At 40.9% G+C, this 15,169-nt stretch overlaps 1 protein-coding gene across 1 annotated transcript; it reads right to left on the minus strand.

The window, feature by feature from the left end:
- Window positions 1-5,358: 5,358 nt before the first annotated feature.
- LOC124279645 lies at window positions 5,359-8,980 on the minus strand. Its single transcript, XM_046715481.1, has 4 exons — window positions 8,919-8,980; window positions 7,309-7,574; window positions 6,760-6,951; window positions 5,359-5,603 (listed from the first exon to the last, which is right to left on the minus strand). The coding sequence occupies exons 1-4, from the start codon at window positions 8,978-8,980 to the stop codon at window positions 5,359-5,361; spliced, it is 765 nt and encodes a 254-aa protein (XP_046571437.1).
- Between the last annotated feature and the right edge of the window lie 6,189 nt (window positions 8,981-15,169).

The raw sequence follows: 15,169 nt of genomic DNA on the forward strand, positions 1-15,169 counted from the left end.
CGTTTTGTTTTGTTTTCTGGTTTTCTTTGTGGCATTTGAAGCGTGGGGGCCTCACCAAGACTCCATTGGTCACGTATATTGAGTGTGAGATATGTCTCCATGTTTACGCTCATTACATATACCGTACACTACTGAATATAACACACTCAAAGGGTCCGCCAGACTGGCAGAAGATCGTCTTCACTGATGAAAGTCGGTTCTGTCGGCCCAACGTCCACGTGTAAACCTGGCTTGCACGCTCCCCCCAAGCGAGTCCATCATGGAACATCTCTGTGATGTCCAGCATCGTCATGTTCGACAGTGACCACATGGTCCTTCCGAATGTCAGAAATTAATCTTGGCACTCCAAGAAGAATAATGGCATATCCCACGTGACATCATCAGACGACTGGGGCGGTGGGGAAGTCTAGTGGTTAAAGCGTTGGCTCGTCACGCCGAAGACCCGGGTTCGAATCCCCACATGGGTACTGTTAGTGAAGCCCATTTCTGGTGTCCCCCGCCTTGATATTGCTGGAAAATTGCTAAAAGCGGCGTAAAACCAAACTCAGTCAGTCAGTCAGTCAGTCATCAGACGACTGACTTATTCTGTGTTCAATGTTCGTCTTGTACCAGGAGCTGAACAAAAACGCTATCTATACTGGACAAAATAAGTAAGGGATATTGGTATTTCTATGATTGATATTTTATCAACGTGTCAATGAATAAATAGATAATTATTCATAATTTCAAAATTTACATATATCCTTAACTATTTTTGTCCAGTATATGTAAAGAACTTTAGCCACTTGAGATGCCCACTGTCGATTTCGTGGAGACCTTGTTTTTGCTACCCCATCCCCAAACAGGCAACTGGCAAGCCGATATCGGTTGTTGTATAACTTTCATTGTAAATGTTATATCTCATTGAGATTGAGGATATGTTGCCTGTCTTGTGAAAAACGTAAAATGTGTAAAGTGAAGAACGTGATACATTTACGGCTGGCGTAGTTATGAGTGAAAATTCCCGTCTTTCAGTTTTACAGTCAAGTACATAATACACGTTAATGTTGTCAATACATTTTACGTCATGCCTTTGTCTTTTGTGATTTTTAAACTAGATTGATTTAAAACTGTTAAAGTTTCCGTCAATCTAGTTGATTACTAAATATTGCTGAGTGAAGTGTTAAATAGAATTTTTCCATGACTTCAGGAAATACTGGATTGTGATTGGTTAATGAAAGTCATTCAGAGGTATATATTCACGTTATATACCGCTGATTTTTAAATATTAGTATATATTACACAGTATATATTTTTTTAAATCTTAATAACACGATTACGGTAGAATGGAGATAAACATTTTTTGTTGGAAAATATGATAGCTCTAAAATTTTTACTTAGAACCTCATGCTACGCGTTCAGTTATAAATCAAATTTAGAGGTACTAGTATTATAATTTCGTTATATACCTCTGATTTTCCAACACAAAATAGTTTGCACTGCGACTTTACTCTCCATGCTCTTCAAATCAGACAATCCAGTGACTTGAGGAAGCCTAATACTTCGAGCGTTCTACTCCCAACACTGGTACAGTGAGTGAAGGCCAGTTCTCGGGTCCCCCTCCCACGATGTCCAACTCGTTCAGTTTTAAGAAGGGTCTCAGCAAATACTGCTGGTTGTAAGTTGACTACATGATAAGGCTAGGTGACTTGGTTGATCATGGTTGATCATTTGCCATTCTATATTGTACCCCGACGGCGTGGATCGTTGCTCTCAATATCAATCACTGGATTGCCTGACTGGAATATTTGCTGGCCTGCGTCCTATAGCCAGAATGTGTACTTAAGCAACAAATAAACAACAATCACGGAATCAAACAACAGTTACTGAATCAAACAATGAATTAACAACAATTTCCGAATCACTAAATGTCAGTACCACTGATCTACAGAACCAAAAACCATACTTGTCATTTATAATGAAGAAAAGCCAAATGATATTTGTTGATAGCAGCATTTCAACCCAAGTAGACACCAAAGTAATCTTTCTGGACGCAAATATGTCCGAGTGTCCGACTATATAGGTGGCCGGGCAGTACTCTCCTAGCGTTCACAGAGTGTATGTGTTTTGTAAATGTTTTGACCACCAATAATATAATGTTTATTGTCCAAAGACTAATTACCTGCATTCATTCATATCGTTTTCTTGCAACAATGATCACAATCAAGTATGTCGTTTGGAAAATATTTTATCGTGTAGGGTACAGATATATTGTGTTTATTTTGTAGACAAGTTTTGATTTTCTTCACGTATCGGCCTTGTCGGACGTTAATGTATTTCCGACTCTCATACAGAAGATCTGTTTTGTCAGAAAACTACATGGATGGTTCCTAGCAAGTAGTATTTTCCATAAGAAGATGTTGACAAAAATCGAAGTCATTATGATCTATCAAGGAGATGGCAACAAACCTTCACCGTGGCTAGAAAGGCTTACTATGATATGGAAGCCTTTGAGGGATAGGGGCGGTGGGGTAGCCTAGTAGTTAAGGCGTTCGCTCGTCACGCCGAAAACCCGGGTTCGATTCCCCACATGGGCACAATGTGTTAAGTCCATTTCTGGTGTCCCCCGCCGTAATATTGCTGGAATATTGCTAACAGCGGCGTAAAACTTAACTCACGCACTCACTCACTTTGAGGGATATGTTCTCGTGTCTGTTGTGTTTGTTTTGTTTTAGTTTCAGTTTTGATTTTTCTTTTAAAAAAATGAAATTAGTAAGGTGAACTATCAAGGCATTTAAAGTGTGTTTGATATTGTGTGCTGGGTTACTGTTATTCAATGTTGATGGACAGTATTTCAGTAATACAAGATCCACGTAAGAATTAATCTTCAGCAACCCTGCATGTCGTAAAAGGCGACTTACGGGATCGTTTGGTTGACTTGGTTGACACATATCAACGTCTCCCATTTGTGTAGATTGATGCTCATGATATCATTTACTGGATTGTCTGGTTCAGATTAGATCATTTAGCTGTAATACTAACTGTCTGAGGCGTTGAACCAAAGATGCACATGGTCGCCTTTTATCTTGATATATCTGCTGAGCAAGTATTTCTCTGAAACCTTTAGAGACGAAATGGACGATAGCTGCTGAAACAGGTGCTTGTTCAATTAAAACTATGCGATGTAATACGCTCCAATCTCATTCACTTCATATTTTGAAGCATCAGAGAACTTGTGTATATAGAGGAGCGCAGCGATGCTTGCAAAAGTCAGATGGTTGTCGCACAGTAGTTTGTCGTGTGGTTAGAAACGGCTGTAAAATCACTCAATCACGCAATTCGGGCGGTCAACCATTAAACAGCAACTCTCGCCAATTCACAAACCTAAAGACAGATTACATTAATCAGTACAACATAATGAACGACAACATGCGAAGTGACCAAAAGTATTTTATTACATACACTGCATCCACTACTAAAAATATTTTGGTACATCCACACGTTAAGTAAATGCGTTAAAAACGTCTGTGTGTACTTTGCTTATGATATTTCTGTGCAGTGTTTTGCACTAAGATTTAATTAAGCAAATTCTTCATAGCCCATCATGATCTAGAAATTTGAATGACGCGATGCAAGTTGTTTGGCTCTTCCATTCTACCATTTTGATAAAGGATCGACATTCGACCAAACTGTGACATGCCAAATTCTCAGCTTGTAAGTTTATGTACTTTTAAAACAGTCTTGGTATTGTTTACAGGTCGACGTCATATTAAGTCAAATTTTGTTGTTCTTATACACTCATGTCTATGTTCTAACGTTGTCTCACCGCTTAAAACGTGAAATTCCACGTTAAATCTTAACTCGTCCTACAGTGAACATTACTAACTGTGGTTTTAAACTAAGTAAGCCTTGGTGCCACTCTGACACCATTAATGTAAAATAACAGACGTAACGAGAACAATTTAAATAACAAGAAAATATGCAATGAAATAAAACAAATCGTGAAAAAATACAAATAAACAAGACACTGAGCAGAAATAAGTTTCCACTACCATAAATATGTCATCATAAGACGATTTTTATCAAAGGTAAAGAAAGCAGATAACTGACACTGACACCAGCTGTACAGGAAATGACTAACTGACTGACTGAGTATGGTTTTACGCTGCTTTTAGCAATATTCCAGCACCAGAAATGGGTTTCACAAATTGTACCGATGTGGGGAATCGAACCCGGGTGTTCGGCGTGACGAGCGAACGCTTTAACCACTAGGCTACCCCCACCTTACTGGAAATGACCCTGGCTCTGATGTCATCTTACAGTTAAAAATGTAGGATAGAACACTTGAAAAAAGGATAAAAACATGCAGCAGAAAATGCGGTACAATATTTATTTGTGAAATGTGTTCTTCCGGGTTTGTACTTGAGACACCAGCCTTATAACATCTGGGAATCATTTCAGCGCGTATCTAGAATCTGCACACGTATCCCTATATCAGATTATGTCAACCATACAACTTCAGTCAAACACCGTTTTGTCGAGGATCGATGTGTTGGACATTCGGTTGTCTGTTCGTGTCTTTCGATTGTGCCCAACCTCGGACAACTCGACTTATTTATCTTACCTCACACACATAAATGTCGTTTTCTGATTGGTTGAGCCAACCAATGTTCGCCGCTTACAAGCGAGTAACATTTTCTATGTTACCCGCTGGGAATGCCGAACTGTGGGAATTCATTTGGTACATCCTGTTAGTAGTGTTTGGGCTGTTGTCGGTATTGGTCAATTGCCTAACTCTGGTAATCCTTATTATGATCTGACACCCGTGCTTCAAACACTTCAAAATTAACATTGAGGTGTTCGGTAAGATAAATATGTTGTTCACTGGTCCCTCGTGGCCCATGGGTTATTATCTTACCTCACACATAAATGTCGCTTTCTGATTGACTGAACGCTCTTCTATTATTTTCAATGTACCCCGCTGTCAATGGCAACTCATTTTGTACTTCGTGGTAGTAATTCTTTATCTCGAATAACGTTGAATCATGTATGATGTACGGAAAATACCGATGTTTTGCGAATGCAAATCGATGGAAGGGAGATAACTCTAAATCTGTTTTTCTTGTCAGCAAAATCTCGCGATGGCTACAAAAAGATTTGTACCCGTGCTTCAAACAATTCAAAATTAACATTAAGGTGTTCGGTAAGATAAATACGTTGTTCACTGGTCCCTCGGGGCGCATGGGTTGATGTACCCTCTATGCTCACTGAGCCCGAATGGGTACATCAACCCATGTCCCCCTCGTGATCAGTGAACAACTTATAATGTTCCTTCAACTTGGACACAAAGGTATAAAGGTGTTTTGACTTTACTGAATATTATTTGAGGACTTTCTCACATATCCATCGAAACGGATTTATTTTGCATTCTTTATCCACAAATTTAAGTTTGCTTTTGTAATAATTATTCCCTGCCAAAATGACGCAGTTCCTTGTTTTATCCATCTTTGGACGGTTGAACCTCCAGTTGGTCCATGTGGCATTGGTGCCGTCTATCCACACAAACTGCCCTTCATTTTTCAGGTCAGTCAGACCTATATAGTAGTTCCTGTTGGCAGGGTAACCTGATACAAAACAAACATTTGTTCATGAACTTTGCCAAACAACAAAATATAGATATGAGAAAGCACATATTCATTCGTTGATTCATTCATTCATTTATTCCCATTTCTGGTGTCCCCCTTCGTGATATTGGTGGAATATTGCTAAAAGCGGTGTAAAACTCACTCACTCACTCACTCATTCATTCGGTAAAAGAAAATAACGTGTGAAAACAGAGACTCCAATGGATGAGGACCGATCATTGGCGGATCCAGAGGGGGGTTCAGGGGGTTCGGGACCCAAACCCCCACCACCCCCACCCACCCCCGAAAATGACTTAAGACTACATTGAAGGCTTTTTCGCGTTGGCGGACCCCCTGAAACCCCCCTTTCAAAATTTCTGGATCCGCCAATGCCGATCGGCGCGTTTTTGGTAACGCAATCGGGTAAGTCACCCAATCTGACCCCTTTGTCCATTGAGTTGCCTCCTACGGTAAGAATAGGCTTCTTTGGACCATTTCTCACTGGTGTTGTCAACATGGACGGCTCAGCTCAGCGTTACACCAAGAGTGAGTAAATACAGCAATATCCCATCACTATCACTACAGTGGAAACCAGAAACAGGCTTCACGCATCGTTGCAGGGAATCGAACCCGGGTTTTCAAGGTGACGAGCGAGCACTCTACCCACTTGGCTTACATGAACAAAAACAATCTTGCATGTCCACTACATGATATTACATCTGAGGCTTATTTTATCCTTTTTCAAACTCCATAAACACACAACCCACCAAGGACCGCTTCCGTGGTGTAGTGGTTAGAGCGTCCGCCCGGAGAGCGGAAGGTCGCGGGTTCGATCCCCGACCGCGTCATACCTAAAGACGTTAAAATATGGTATTTGTTGGTCCCTGCCTGACGCTCGGCATTAATGGGTACATCAAGGACTGGTCGGCTCGGAGTCAGTATAATGTGTCTGAGTGGGGTATTCATGCTTCACTGCGGCATGGTATCTCAGTGGGCTAGCACTATAAAACCAGCTTAAGTCTGGGCTAGTACAAGCAGCCGCACATACACATACACACGCATGCACGTCGTCATATGAGCGAAATATTCTCAAGCACGACGTTAAACCCAATTTCACCTCACCTCACCTCACAACCCACCAAAACCAAGGACTCACGTGATGACTGTCTGATTGTGCTGACGGTGTACTGGTACTTGTCCTGGCTATCGATGACAGCAAGCCGAAGATTACGGACCTCGCAGTACTTCTTAGAGTTAGGATAATTTTTATACATGTCCGCATACGAAATCTTGAGACACACGCCAGTTGTGCGACTGTAGGCGAAATCGTCCGAGAATGAACATCTTTCTGGAACACAAATAAGCATATTGCATTCTTTATTTGTTGGTTGATGCTGCTCTCAGCAATATTCCAGCTATATGATGCCGGCTTGTACTTGGTCGAGTCTGGGCGAGACAACCCAGTGATTGAAATCATGAGCATCAATCTACGCAATTGGGATACGATGGCATGTATCACCCAAGTCAGCGAGCCTGAATCCATTAGTCGTCTCTTACGACAAGCATGCCATATATCAGATTCAGTCCTCATTTTTCAACTGTCTCTACTGTCAGGGATTACTGTGACCTTATTTCTGGAAAGAAAAAGCAACAAAGAGTTTGGTCAAATTTGTATATCTACTCTTAAATGCAAATAAATACCTACCTTCATTGTAAACGTAATACTTCATTCCTGGACTGTCAGTGCCATCATCCGGGCTGAAAAAGATGACGTCATGGAGACTACAGTGTCTTGTGTTCTTGTTGTGGAAGAAAGAAACGCATGCTTCAATCCCTGAACAGAGCTGAGCACAATGTACCATGCTTCTGGTGGACCCATTCTTGATGATCCTGCTAGTTCTGATCTTGTCCTTGTAGTCCCCAAAGTGGGCGAATTTCAGATGGTGCACACTCGCATCGGAACATTGTAGCCTGGAACACAGAACAGATAATATGAAATTACAGTAAATTAGAATTGTAACGTATAACGAAAACTGACGGATAAGAAGAAATTACAGTGTGTGTGTGTGTGTGTGTGTGTGTGTGTGTGTGTGTGTGTGTGTGTGTGTGTGTGTGTGTGTGTGTGTGTGTGTGTGTGTGTGTGTGTGTGTGTGTGTGTGTGGGGTGGGGTGTGTGGGGTGGGGGGTGTGTCGGGGTGGGGTGGGGCGTTGTTCCCGACCCCTTGAAATGGAAATGCACATATACCACTGGAATAAGATAGCTGTGCATTATTTAATATTATACCATTTTTAATACAAAGTGATAATAACATGATTTGTGGTGTTTTCCTGTTTAACTGTTGACAGGATAATATCGAAAGCGGTATGATTTTGCACTTGGCATCGTGACACGCCCTTGAAGAGATGTGGTGTCAAAAGACAGTTTACAATGTCAGTATCGTGTGTGTCCACCATTGGCATTGATGCAGGCTTGACAATGACGACGCATAGACACTAAGCGATTGAAGAAAGCTTGGGAATATGATTCCATATCTGAACAAACGCTTTTCCCAATTCAACTAACGTCAATGGCTGATTCTGGGCTTGACGTAAACGTCTCTCCATTTCATCCCAAGTGTGCTCGATAGGGGACAGGTCCGGAGAAACAGCTGGCCAGGTGCGTACCAGAATGTTTTGTTATCTCAGGAAATCTGTCACAACACGGTGGACATGTGGATGGACATTATCTTGCTGAAGCGTGAAGTTACGTCTCTGTAATTGAATGAACCTGTACCGGTGATGTACCCGGCAAGACGTGCCTGTCGGTGACGCAGGAGCAGCATTGGACGTATCGCAGACCGTCGAGGCCAGATGTTGGGCGCCCTACGTCCTACTTGTAGTTTAGGTTGAAATGAACGTACATGTATTTTTCTCAACATTCAAGAGCTAGAGAATAATCCACCATTCTTCAATTTGCAAAATCAGGTGTGTGAACTTCAGGTGTCAAGAAAAACATGATAAAGTGAGTAATTTCATTGTGCACAAAGTGCACGTGCACGTGAACAAAGTGCACATCATATTTCATGCAAAGTGCTTTGCTACATGTTTATTTAGGGTTATTGGGTCGACTGCCGTGATGTCCAACTCGTTCATTTTTAAAAAGGGTCCCAGCAAACATTGCTGGTTGTAAGCTGACTACATGATAAAGTTGGGTGTCTTGGTTGATCATTTGCCATTCTATATTGTACCCCAACGGCGAGAATTATTGCAGACAGACAGACTGACAGATTTATTTCGTAGAGGGGCCATGAGGCCAAACGTACAGTGACATTTTTACATCATGTTCTTTGGAGCACTGGCATGAGAAGCACACTGGCATTTATAAGGATCATAAAGCATTATGGATTTTGTTTACAAATATGGTTAGGCGTAAAATACATTTGCATTTTGGGGATTATTAAATTTACAAACTTCTGTATGTTGGGATTTACACAATAATATTGGGGTATATACCTGATGCGTAAATCAGAATAAACAGGGCATTGTAATACTGTGGTACTCGTCCTGGACAATATTGACGCAATGGGCGCAAATAGCAGAACTGATATCATCATCTTTGGATCTTCTATAGGTTTGTACATTCAGTTTACTGATGCCACATCTAAATTTTGTAAGAGATCTGCGGAGTTGCATAGAGGATAATACTTGTAAATATGTTTCATGGACAATGTCATGTTTATATAATGAATATGCATACAAATATTTGGAGCTTACAATATCGGACGACCATTCTTGGTATTATATATCTATACAGCGTTGTTTGAATAGCTTTAAGAACATATCATTGTTCTCAATATCAATCACTAGATTGTCCGTTCCAGACTCGAATATTTACTGGCCTACGTCATACAACCGGAATGCTATTGAATCAAACAACAAGTAAACAACAATTATTGAATCAAACAAAACAATTAACAACAATCACGGAATCAAACAACATATTAACAACAATTTCTGAATCACTAAATGTCCGTACCACTAATCTACACAAAGAAAAAAACATACCGGTGGTTCAAAATGAAGAATAGCCAAATGATAGTTGTTGATAGCAGCATATTCGAACACAGTTGAATCCAAAGTAATCTTTCTGGACGCGAATATATCCGAGTGTCCGACTACATAGGTGGCCGGCCGGGACTCTCATAATGTTCAAGCATCACTCAATCAATAATGCAAGACTGTTTATATAGGCAGGGAGTGAATATGTCACGTAAATGTTTGGCTCCCACTAATATCCAGTTTATTGTTCCACAGCCAATTATCTGCATTCATTCATATCGTTTTCTTCAAAATGATGGCATTCAAGTGTGCCGTTTTGAAAATATTTTATCATGTATAATCCAGATGAATTGTATTTATTCTGTAGATTGGTTATGTTTTCATTTCTGGTTTCTTCACGCATACTTTTTGGACGGTACTGTATTTCCGACTCTCATACAGAGGATCTGTTTTGTCAGAAAACTACATGGATAGTTCATTGCAAGTAGTATTTTCCATAAGAGGTTGTTCTTGACGTTAATATATTTAAGCTCTCATACAGAAAACCTGTTTTGTCAGAAAACTCTTTGTTTGGATTATTGCAAGTAGGCGTTGCCCTACGAGGTTGCTGACAAAAATCGAAGACATTATGTTAAATCAACCTGATGTCCATGACAACAAACGTCCCCGTGGCTAGAGAGACCTACTCAGATACTAAGTACTAAGATATGGAAGCTGTGTAGGGATGTGTTCTTTTGGGTGTCTTGTTTGTTTTCGTTTAGTTTCAAATTTTTATTTTTATCTAAAATTAGTCAAGATAGTAAGTTGAACTTTCAAGACATTTAAAGTGTGTTTGACATTGTGTACTGTGCTACTGTTATTCATATCATGTTTATGGACCGAGTGTCAGTAATACAAGATCCACGTAAGAAAGGCAACTAACGGGATCGGGTGGTTGACTTCGTTGATGCATGTCAACGTATCCCATTTGTGTATATCGATGCTCATGATATCAATCATTGGATTGTCTGGTCCAGCCTCGATTATTTGCAGATCGCCGTTATATAGCTGGGGTGATATTCTAAAAGTGAGTGAGCGAGTTTAGTTTTACGCCGCACTCAGCAATATTCAGCTATATGGCGGCGGTCTGTAAATAATCGAGTCTGGACCAGACAATCCAGTGATCAACAACATGAGCATCCACCTGCGCAATTGGAAACCGATTACATGTGTCAACCAAGCCAGCAAGTCTGACCACCCGATACCGTTAGTCGCATCTTACGACAAGAATGTGTTACTGAAGATCAATATTCTACCCCGGACCTTCACGGGTGGTATTCTAATATATATACCAGCATGACAGCTTGGAAAACTATTACATAAAGTACTGAATATAGCTGTTTTAATTGAAGCAATTTGATAAACTCATAAGAATTGACGTGAGATTAGAATGTAGAAGTATAGACCCTACCTGTGTGTTGAGACTGTGGTGGTGATGTCTGTATATATAGACATGCTCGTTGACACGTGGAGCCTGTATCTGCACATGAGTGCAGTCAATAGCACCAGTAACCCCGGGCCACCTGATAGAACGCCATTTGATTCGTGTGGATCTCGTTGGGTTGTGTCGGAAAGCGAACAAATCTACTGAGAATTCGGTGTGATGACAGTTCACTGACAGTCTCATGTACAGCACGGGACACAGTAGGCTGAATAACTCCATGGTCATCACCATTACATAGCTGGAATTTTCCTGTTGCTAGGAAGCGCAATGTCAAAAGTGTTTTCACAGTGGCATCGACTGCATGATTTCTTGCTGTGTTAGGCTGAATGGCATTCGTGACCAAATCAATTACAAACCGTATGCCGCCCCTGTCTAAACAATACCGTTTAATGAGTTAAGTCATAAAAAGGGTTACTTCTTGGACGGTAAATTCTTCTATTGGCATGTCTGGCAGCCATTTTTGTCAACTGACTTAACTTACATACATACAGTTTAGCCTAGCCAACAGCAGGCTTAGGATTTAAGTCGAAAATTACACAAACTTAAGTCTAATACTTTTTGTGAATGTTACTAAGAAAAAACATAAGTCTTAGGTCAAAACTTACGTTTTTATTTGGAACTTAAGTCATTTTTTTCGGCTTAAGTCCTTTAAGAATACCGCCCCTGGAATATTGTTGTGTGATGCTTTTAAACAAAATACATGATCGCCTTATATCTTTGTTTATCTTGATCTTGGGCAAGTAATTCTCTCAAAATTTCTAGACGAAATAGACTATAGCCTCTGAAACAGATACTTGTTTAATAAAAATTATGGATGAAATGCACTCTATTCTCACTCAAACTATATTTGGAGGCATCTTAGGTCAGAGTATTTGAGTGTACAGAAGAGCACAGCACCGCTTGCCGAAGTCAGTAGGTTGTCGCACACGTGGTTGCCGTGTGGCTAGAAACGGCTGTAAAATAACTCACCATTCGGGCGGTCAAACCATTACACAGTATATCTCGCAAAGTCACAAACTGACTGACTGAGTTTAGTTTTACGCCGCTTTTAGCAATATTCCAGCAATATCATGGCGGGGGACACCAGAAATAGGCTTAACACATTGTGCCCATGTGGGGAATCGAACCCGGGTCTTCGGCGTGACGAGCCAACGCTTTAACCACTAGGCTACCCCACCGCCCCCGCAAAGTCACAAACACAAAGACCGCCTTCACTATCTTTACAAGACTTACACATGTGAGTTGACAACAACATGCAAAGTGACCAAGAGCATATTGAATGACACACGTCTGGATCAGAGCTAGAAGCCCTCTTTCTGGTTTTATCTGACTTATCTCGAAATACATCCTGCCACACATGTGCTACACATGTCTTCCAAAACACATCTTATCACAAAGACAAAATTCCCAAAGTTTATGTTCATGTGGATAAATAATAATTTTGCTAAATAATTGTAGTTCTTCGAAGACGTACACTCTCAAAGCACAATGTTAAACAGCTCTTGACTTTTAGAACTTAAAAACTTCAAAGAATTCCAACTTTTGAAAACATAAATTTCTGAATTTGTCGTAATTAGGCTGCTAGGTTTTCTTAGTTTTAAATCCTCGATAAATTCCTGGTCTTTTACATGTTTTTGATGAGATTTGTTTACATCTAACAAACGAGTCATATTTTACTAGAACCCCTTAGGGCTATGCCACTTTGAAATATTTCGAAACTGTGAGATAGTCAGTTGAAAGTTCAAAATAATATCTTAAAACCTCAAAACAATAAGTTGAAAATTTAAGTTCTTATTTAAGTTGACAAGTAACTCAACGATATTGTAAATTCAAGTTATTATGTTGACAATTACCCTCCTTCCTTCTTAATGACAGACTACAGCTTCAGCTGGCGTTGTGATGCGTGGACGTCCACTGCTTGGTCTGTCTTCGGTGACTCCAGTCTGTCTGCACAGCCCTAAATAAGTCTTATAACCGTGATACGGTGGCATCCGAGGGCGTTGGCAACAGGATTGTATGTCGACCCCCATCTGCACCATCCCAATGTCTCTGTCTCTCTCTTCAGCTGTTACTCGTGGCATATTTCTCGTACTTGTGTATCATATCATACATTCTAGGCTCTCTTTATACCCTATAGAATCATTCGACACGCGAAATGGATGCAAATACTGTTTGAATATTGCTGCGTTTTGGTGATCGATATTGCTATATGATTATTACACGAGCAAGTGTGCCATACTACTTATACGAAACGAATGCGAGAGCAATGCAAAATTTTGCACGAGTTTCGTTTAAGTCGTATGGCTCACTTGCAAGTGTAATAACTTCTTTACTATCCATTTTATTCATGTACATTTGTGCAGTAAAACACGGTAAGCAAGTGTGACTGTACCGTTCATTGACGTCACGTTCAATTGTTTAATGACGTCACGGACGACGAAACACAGAAACAATGGTTGCTAGGCAAAAGTAATATGTGCACATGTGCACATATAGAGAATACTACACGAGATCTCATTACATACGAATTATTCGAAACGGGTGTCCTTCCTATGGTATCTGACCAAGCGAAAGTGAGGTCAGATAACATAGGAAGGTCACAAGTTTCGTATAATTCGTATGTAATGAGACCGAGTGTGGTATTTTATTTATTACCCACGTCTTGCATGCATTAAATTGACAAAATAGCGTATATTTGTTAATATTTTGGTTTCAAACCGAAACCGGTTTCATAAAAAGGTTGCGGAAGAGTTTTGTACTGTAGTACAATATTAGCATGACGTCACTGCCTTGGTAACCGACGTCACGATGAATGTCAGTTGTCATCGCCTCGTACAGCCTCCTACAGTAAACTACTCCGTAGCACCCCGTTTCTTGGTTTGCAGGGGCGGTGGGGTAGCCTAGTGGTTAAAGCGTTGGCTCGTCACGCCGAAGACCCGGGTTCGAATCCCCACTTGGGTACAATGTGTGAAGCCCATTTCTGGTGTCCCCCGCCGTGATGTTGCTGGAATATTGCTAAAAGCGGCTTAAAACCAAACCCAGTCAGTTGGTTTGCAGTTGCTTCATTCGGCTAACATCACTGGTGGAAACATTGCGTTTACGTTTTTCGACGGGTATAATGTCTCAGTTCGACTCACAATTAAACTGCGACACGGCAACGTTCGCGATGTTTACATTCCCACAATGCATTTAAGTTGTAGAATGAATGAATTCACGTGTTTGTTATGAATGAAAAAATAGTTACGTCAGAATGTGACCTAATTGAGAGGTCATCGGTTATCCAATCAAATCGTTAGAATCTCAGGTCACGTCGTTACGACACAGGTCAACGTGATACGACACTCGTGTGACGTACGAGATTAGTATGCAACTACCCATACGTTGAACACGTGGGTAATAAAGGTAAATAACACTTCGTTTACTAATTTTATCTGTTTGCAGAAGTAACATGATAGCATGACCAGTATGTAGGAGGTGAGGTGAGGTGAAATTGGGTTTTACGTCGTGCTTGAGAATATTTCGCTCATATGACGACGTGCATGCATGTGTATGTGTATGTGCGGCTGCTTGAAAAAGGCCCAGACTGAAGCTGGTTTTATAGTGCTAGCCCACTGAGATACCATGCCGCAGTGAAGCATGAATACCCCACTCAGACACATTATACTGACTCCGAGCCGACCAGTCCTTGTTGTACCAATTAATGCCGAGCGCCAGGCAGGGACCAACAAGTACCATATTTTAACGTCTTTAACTGGCGCGTCGCCAGTTCCCCATGATCCATGCCTGTAACCTGTTGCAACATTGGACACTGTTGCACCGTCGTGTCAAGACAGGTCCAACTTTCGGTCGATATGCTTGAATATCACAGGGGACACCAGAAATGGCCTTCATTCACTGTACCAGTGTTGGGAGTCGAACCCGGGTTTTCAGAATGACGATCGAACACAAGGCGGGATATATGTATAACACAAAGGAGTGAGTGAGTGAGTATGGTTTTACGCCGCTTTTAGCAATATTACCGGAAATATCACGGCGGGGGACACCAG

Source organism: Haliotis rubra, unplaced genomic scaffold (genome assembly GCF_003918875.1).
Source record: "Haliotis rubra isolate DU_JTF1 unplaced genomic scaffold, ASM391887v1 Scf254, whole genome shotgun sequence".
Taxonomy (NCBI): Eukaryota; Metazoa; Mollusca; class Gastropoda; order Lepetellida; family Haliotidae; genus Haliotis; species Haliotis rubra.

Excerpts from the sequence above, each read along its gene's own strand:
- LOC124279645 (XM_046715481.1), bottom strand. The coding sequence starts at position 8,980 with ATGCTTTATGATCCTTATAAATGCCAGTGTGCTTCTCATGCCAGTGCT. Across the intron at positions 6,952-7,308 it reads GTATTACGTTTACAATGAAG|AAAGATGTTCATTCTCGGAC; the intron begins GTAGGTATTTAT and ends TTTGTGTTCCAG. Across the intron at positions 5,604-6,759 it reads CACAATCAGACAGTCATCAC|GTTACCCTGCCAACAGGAAC; the intron begins GTGAGTCCTTGG and ends GTTTTGTATCAG.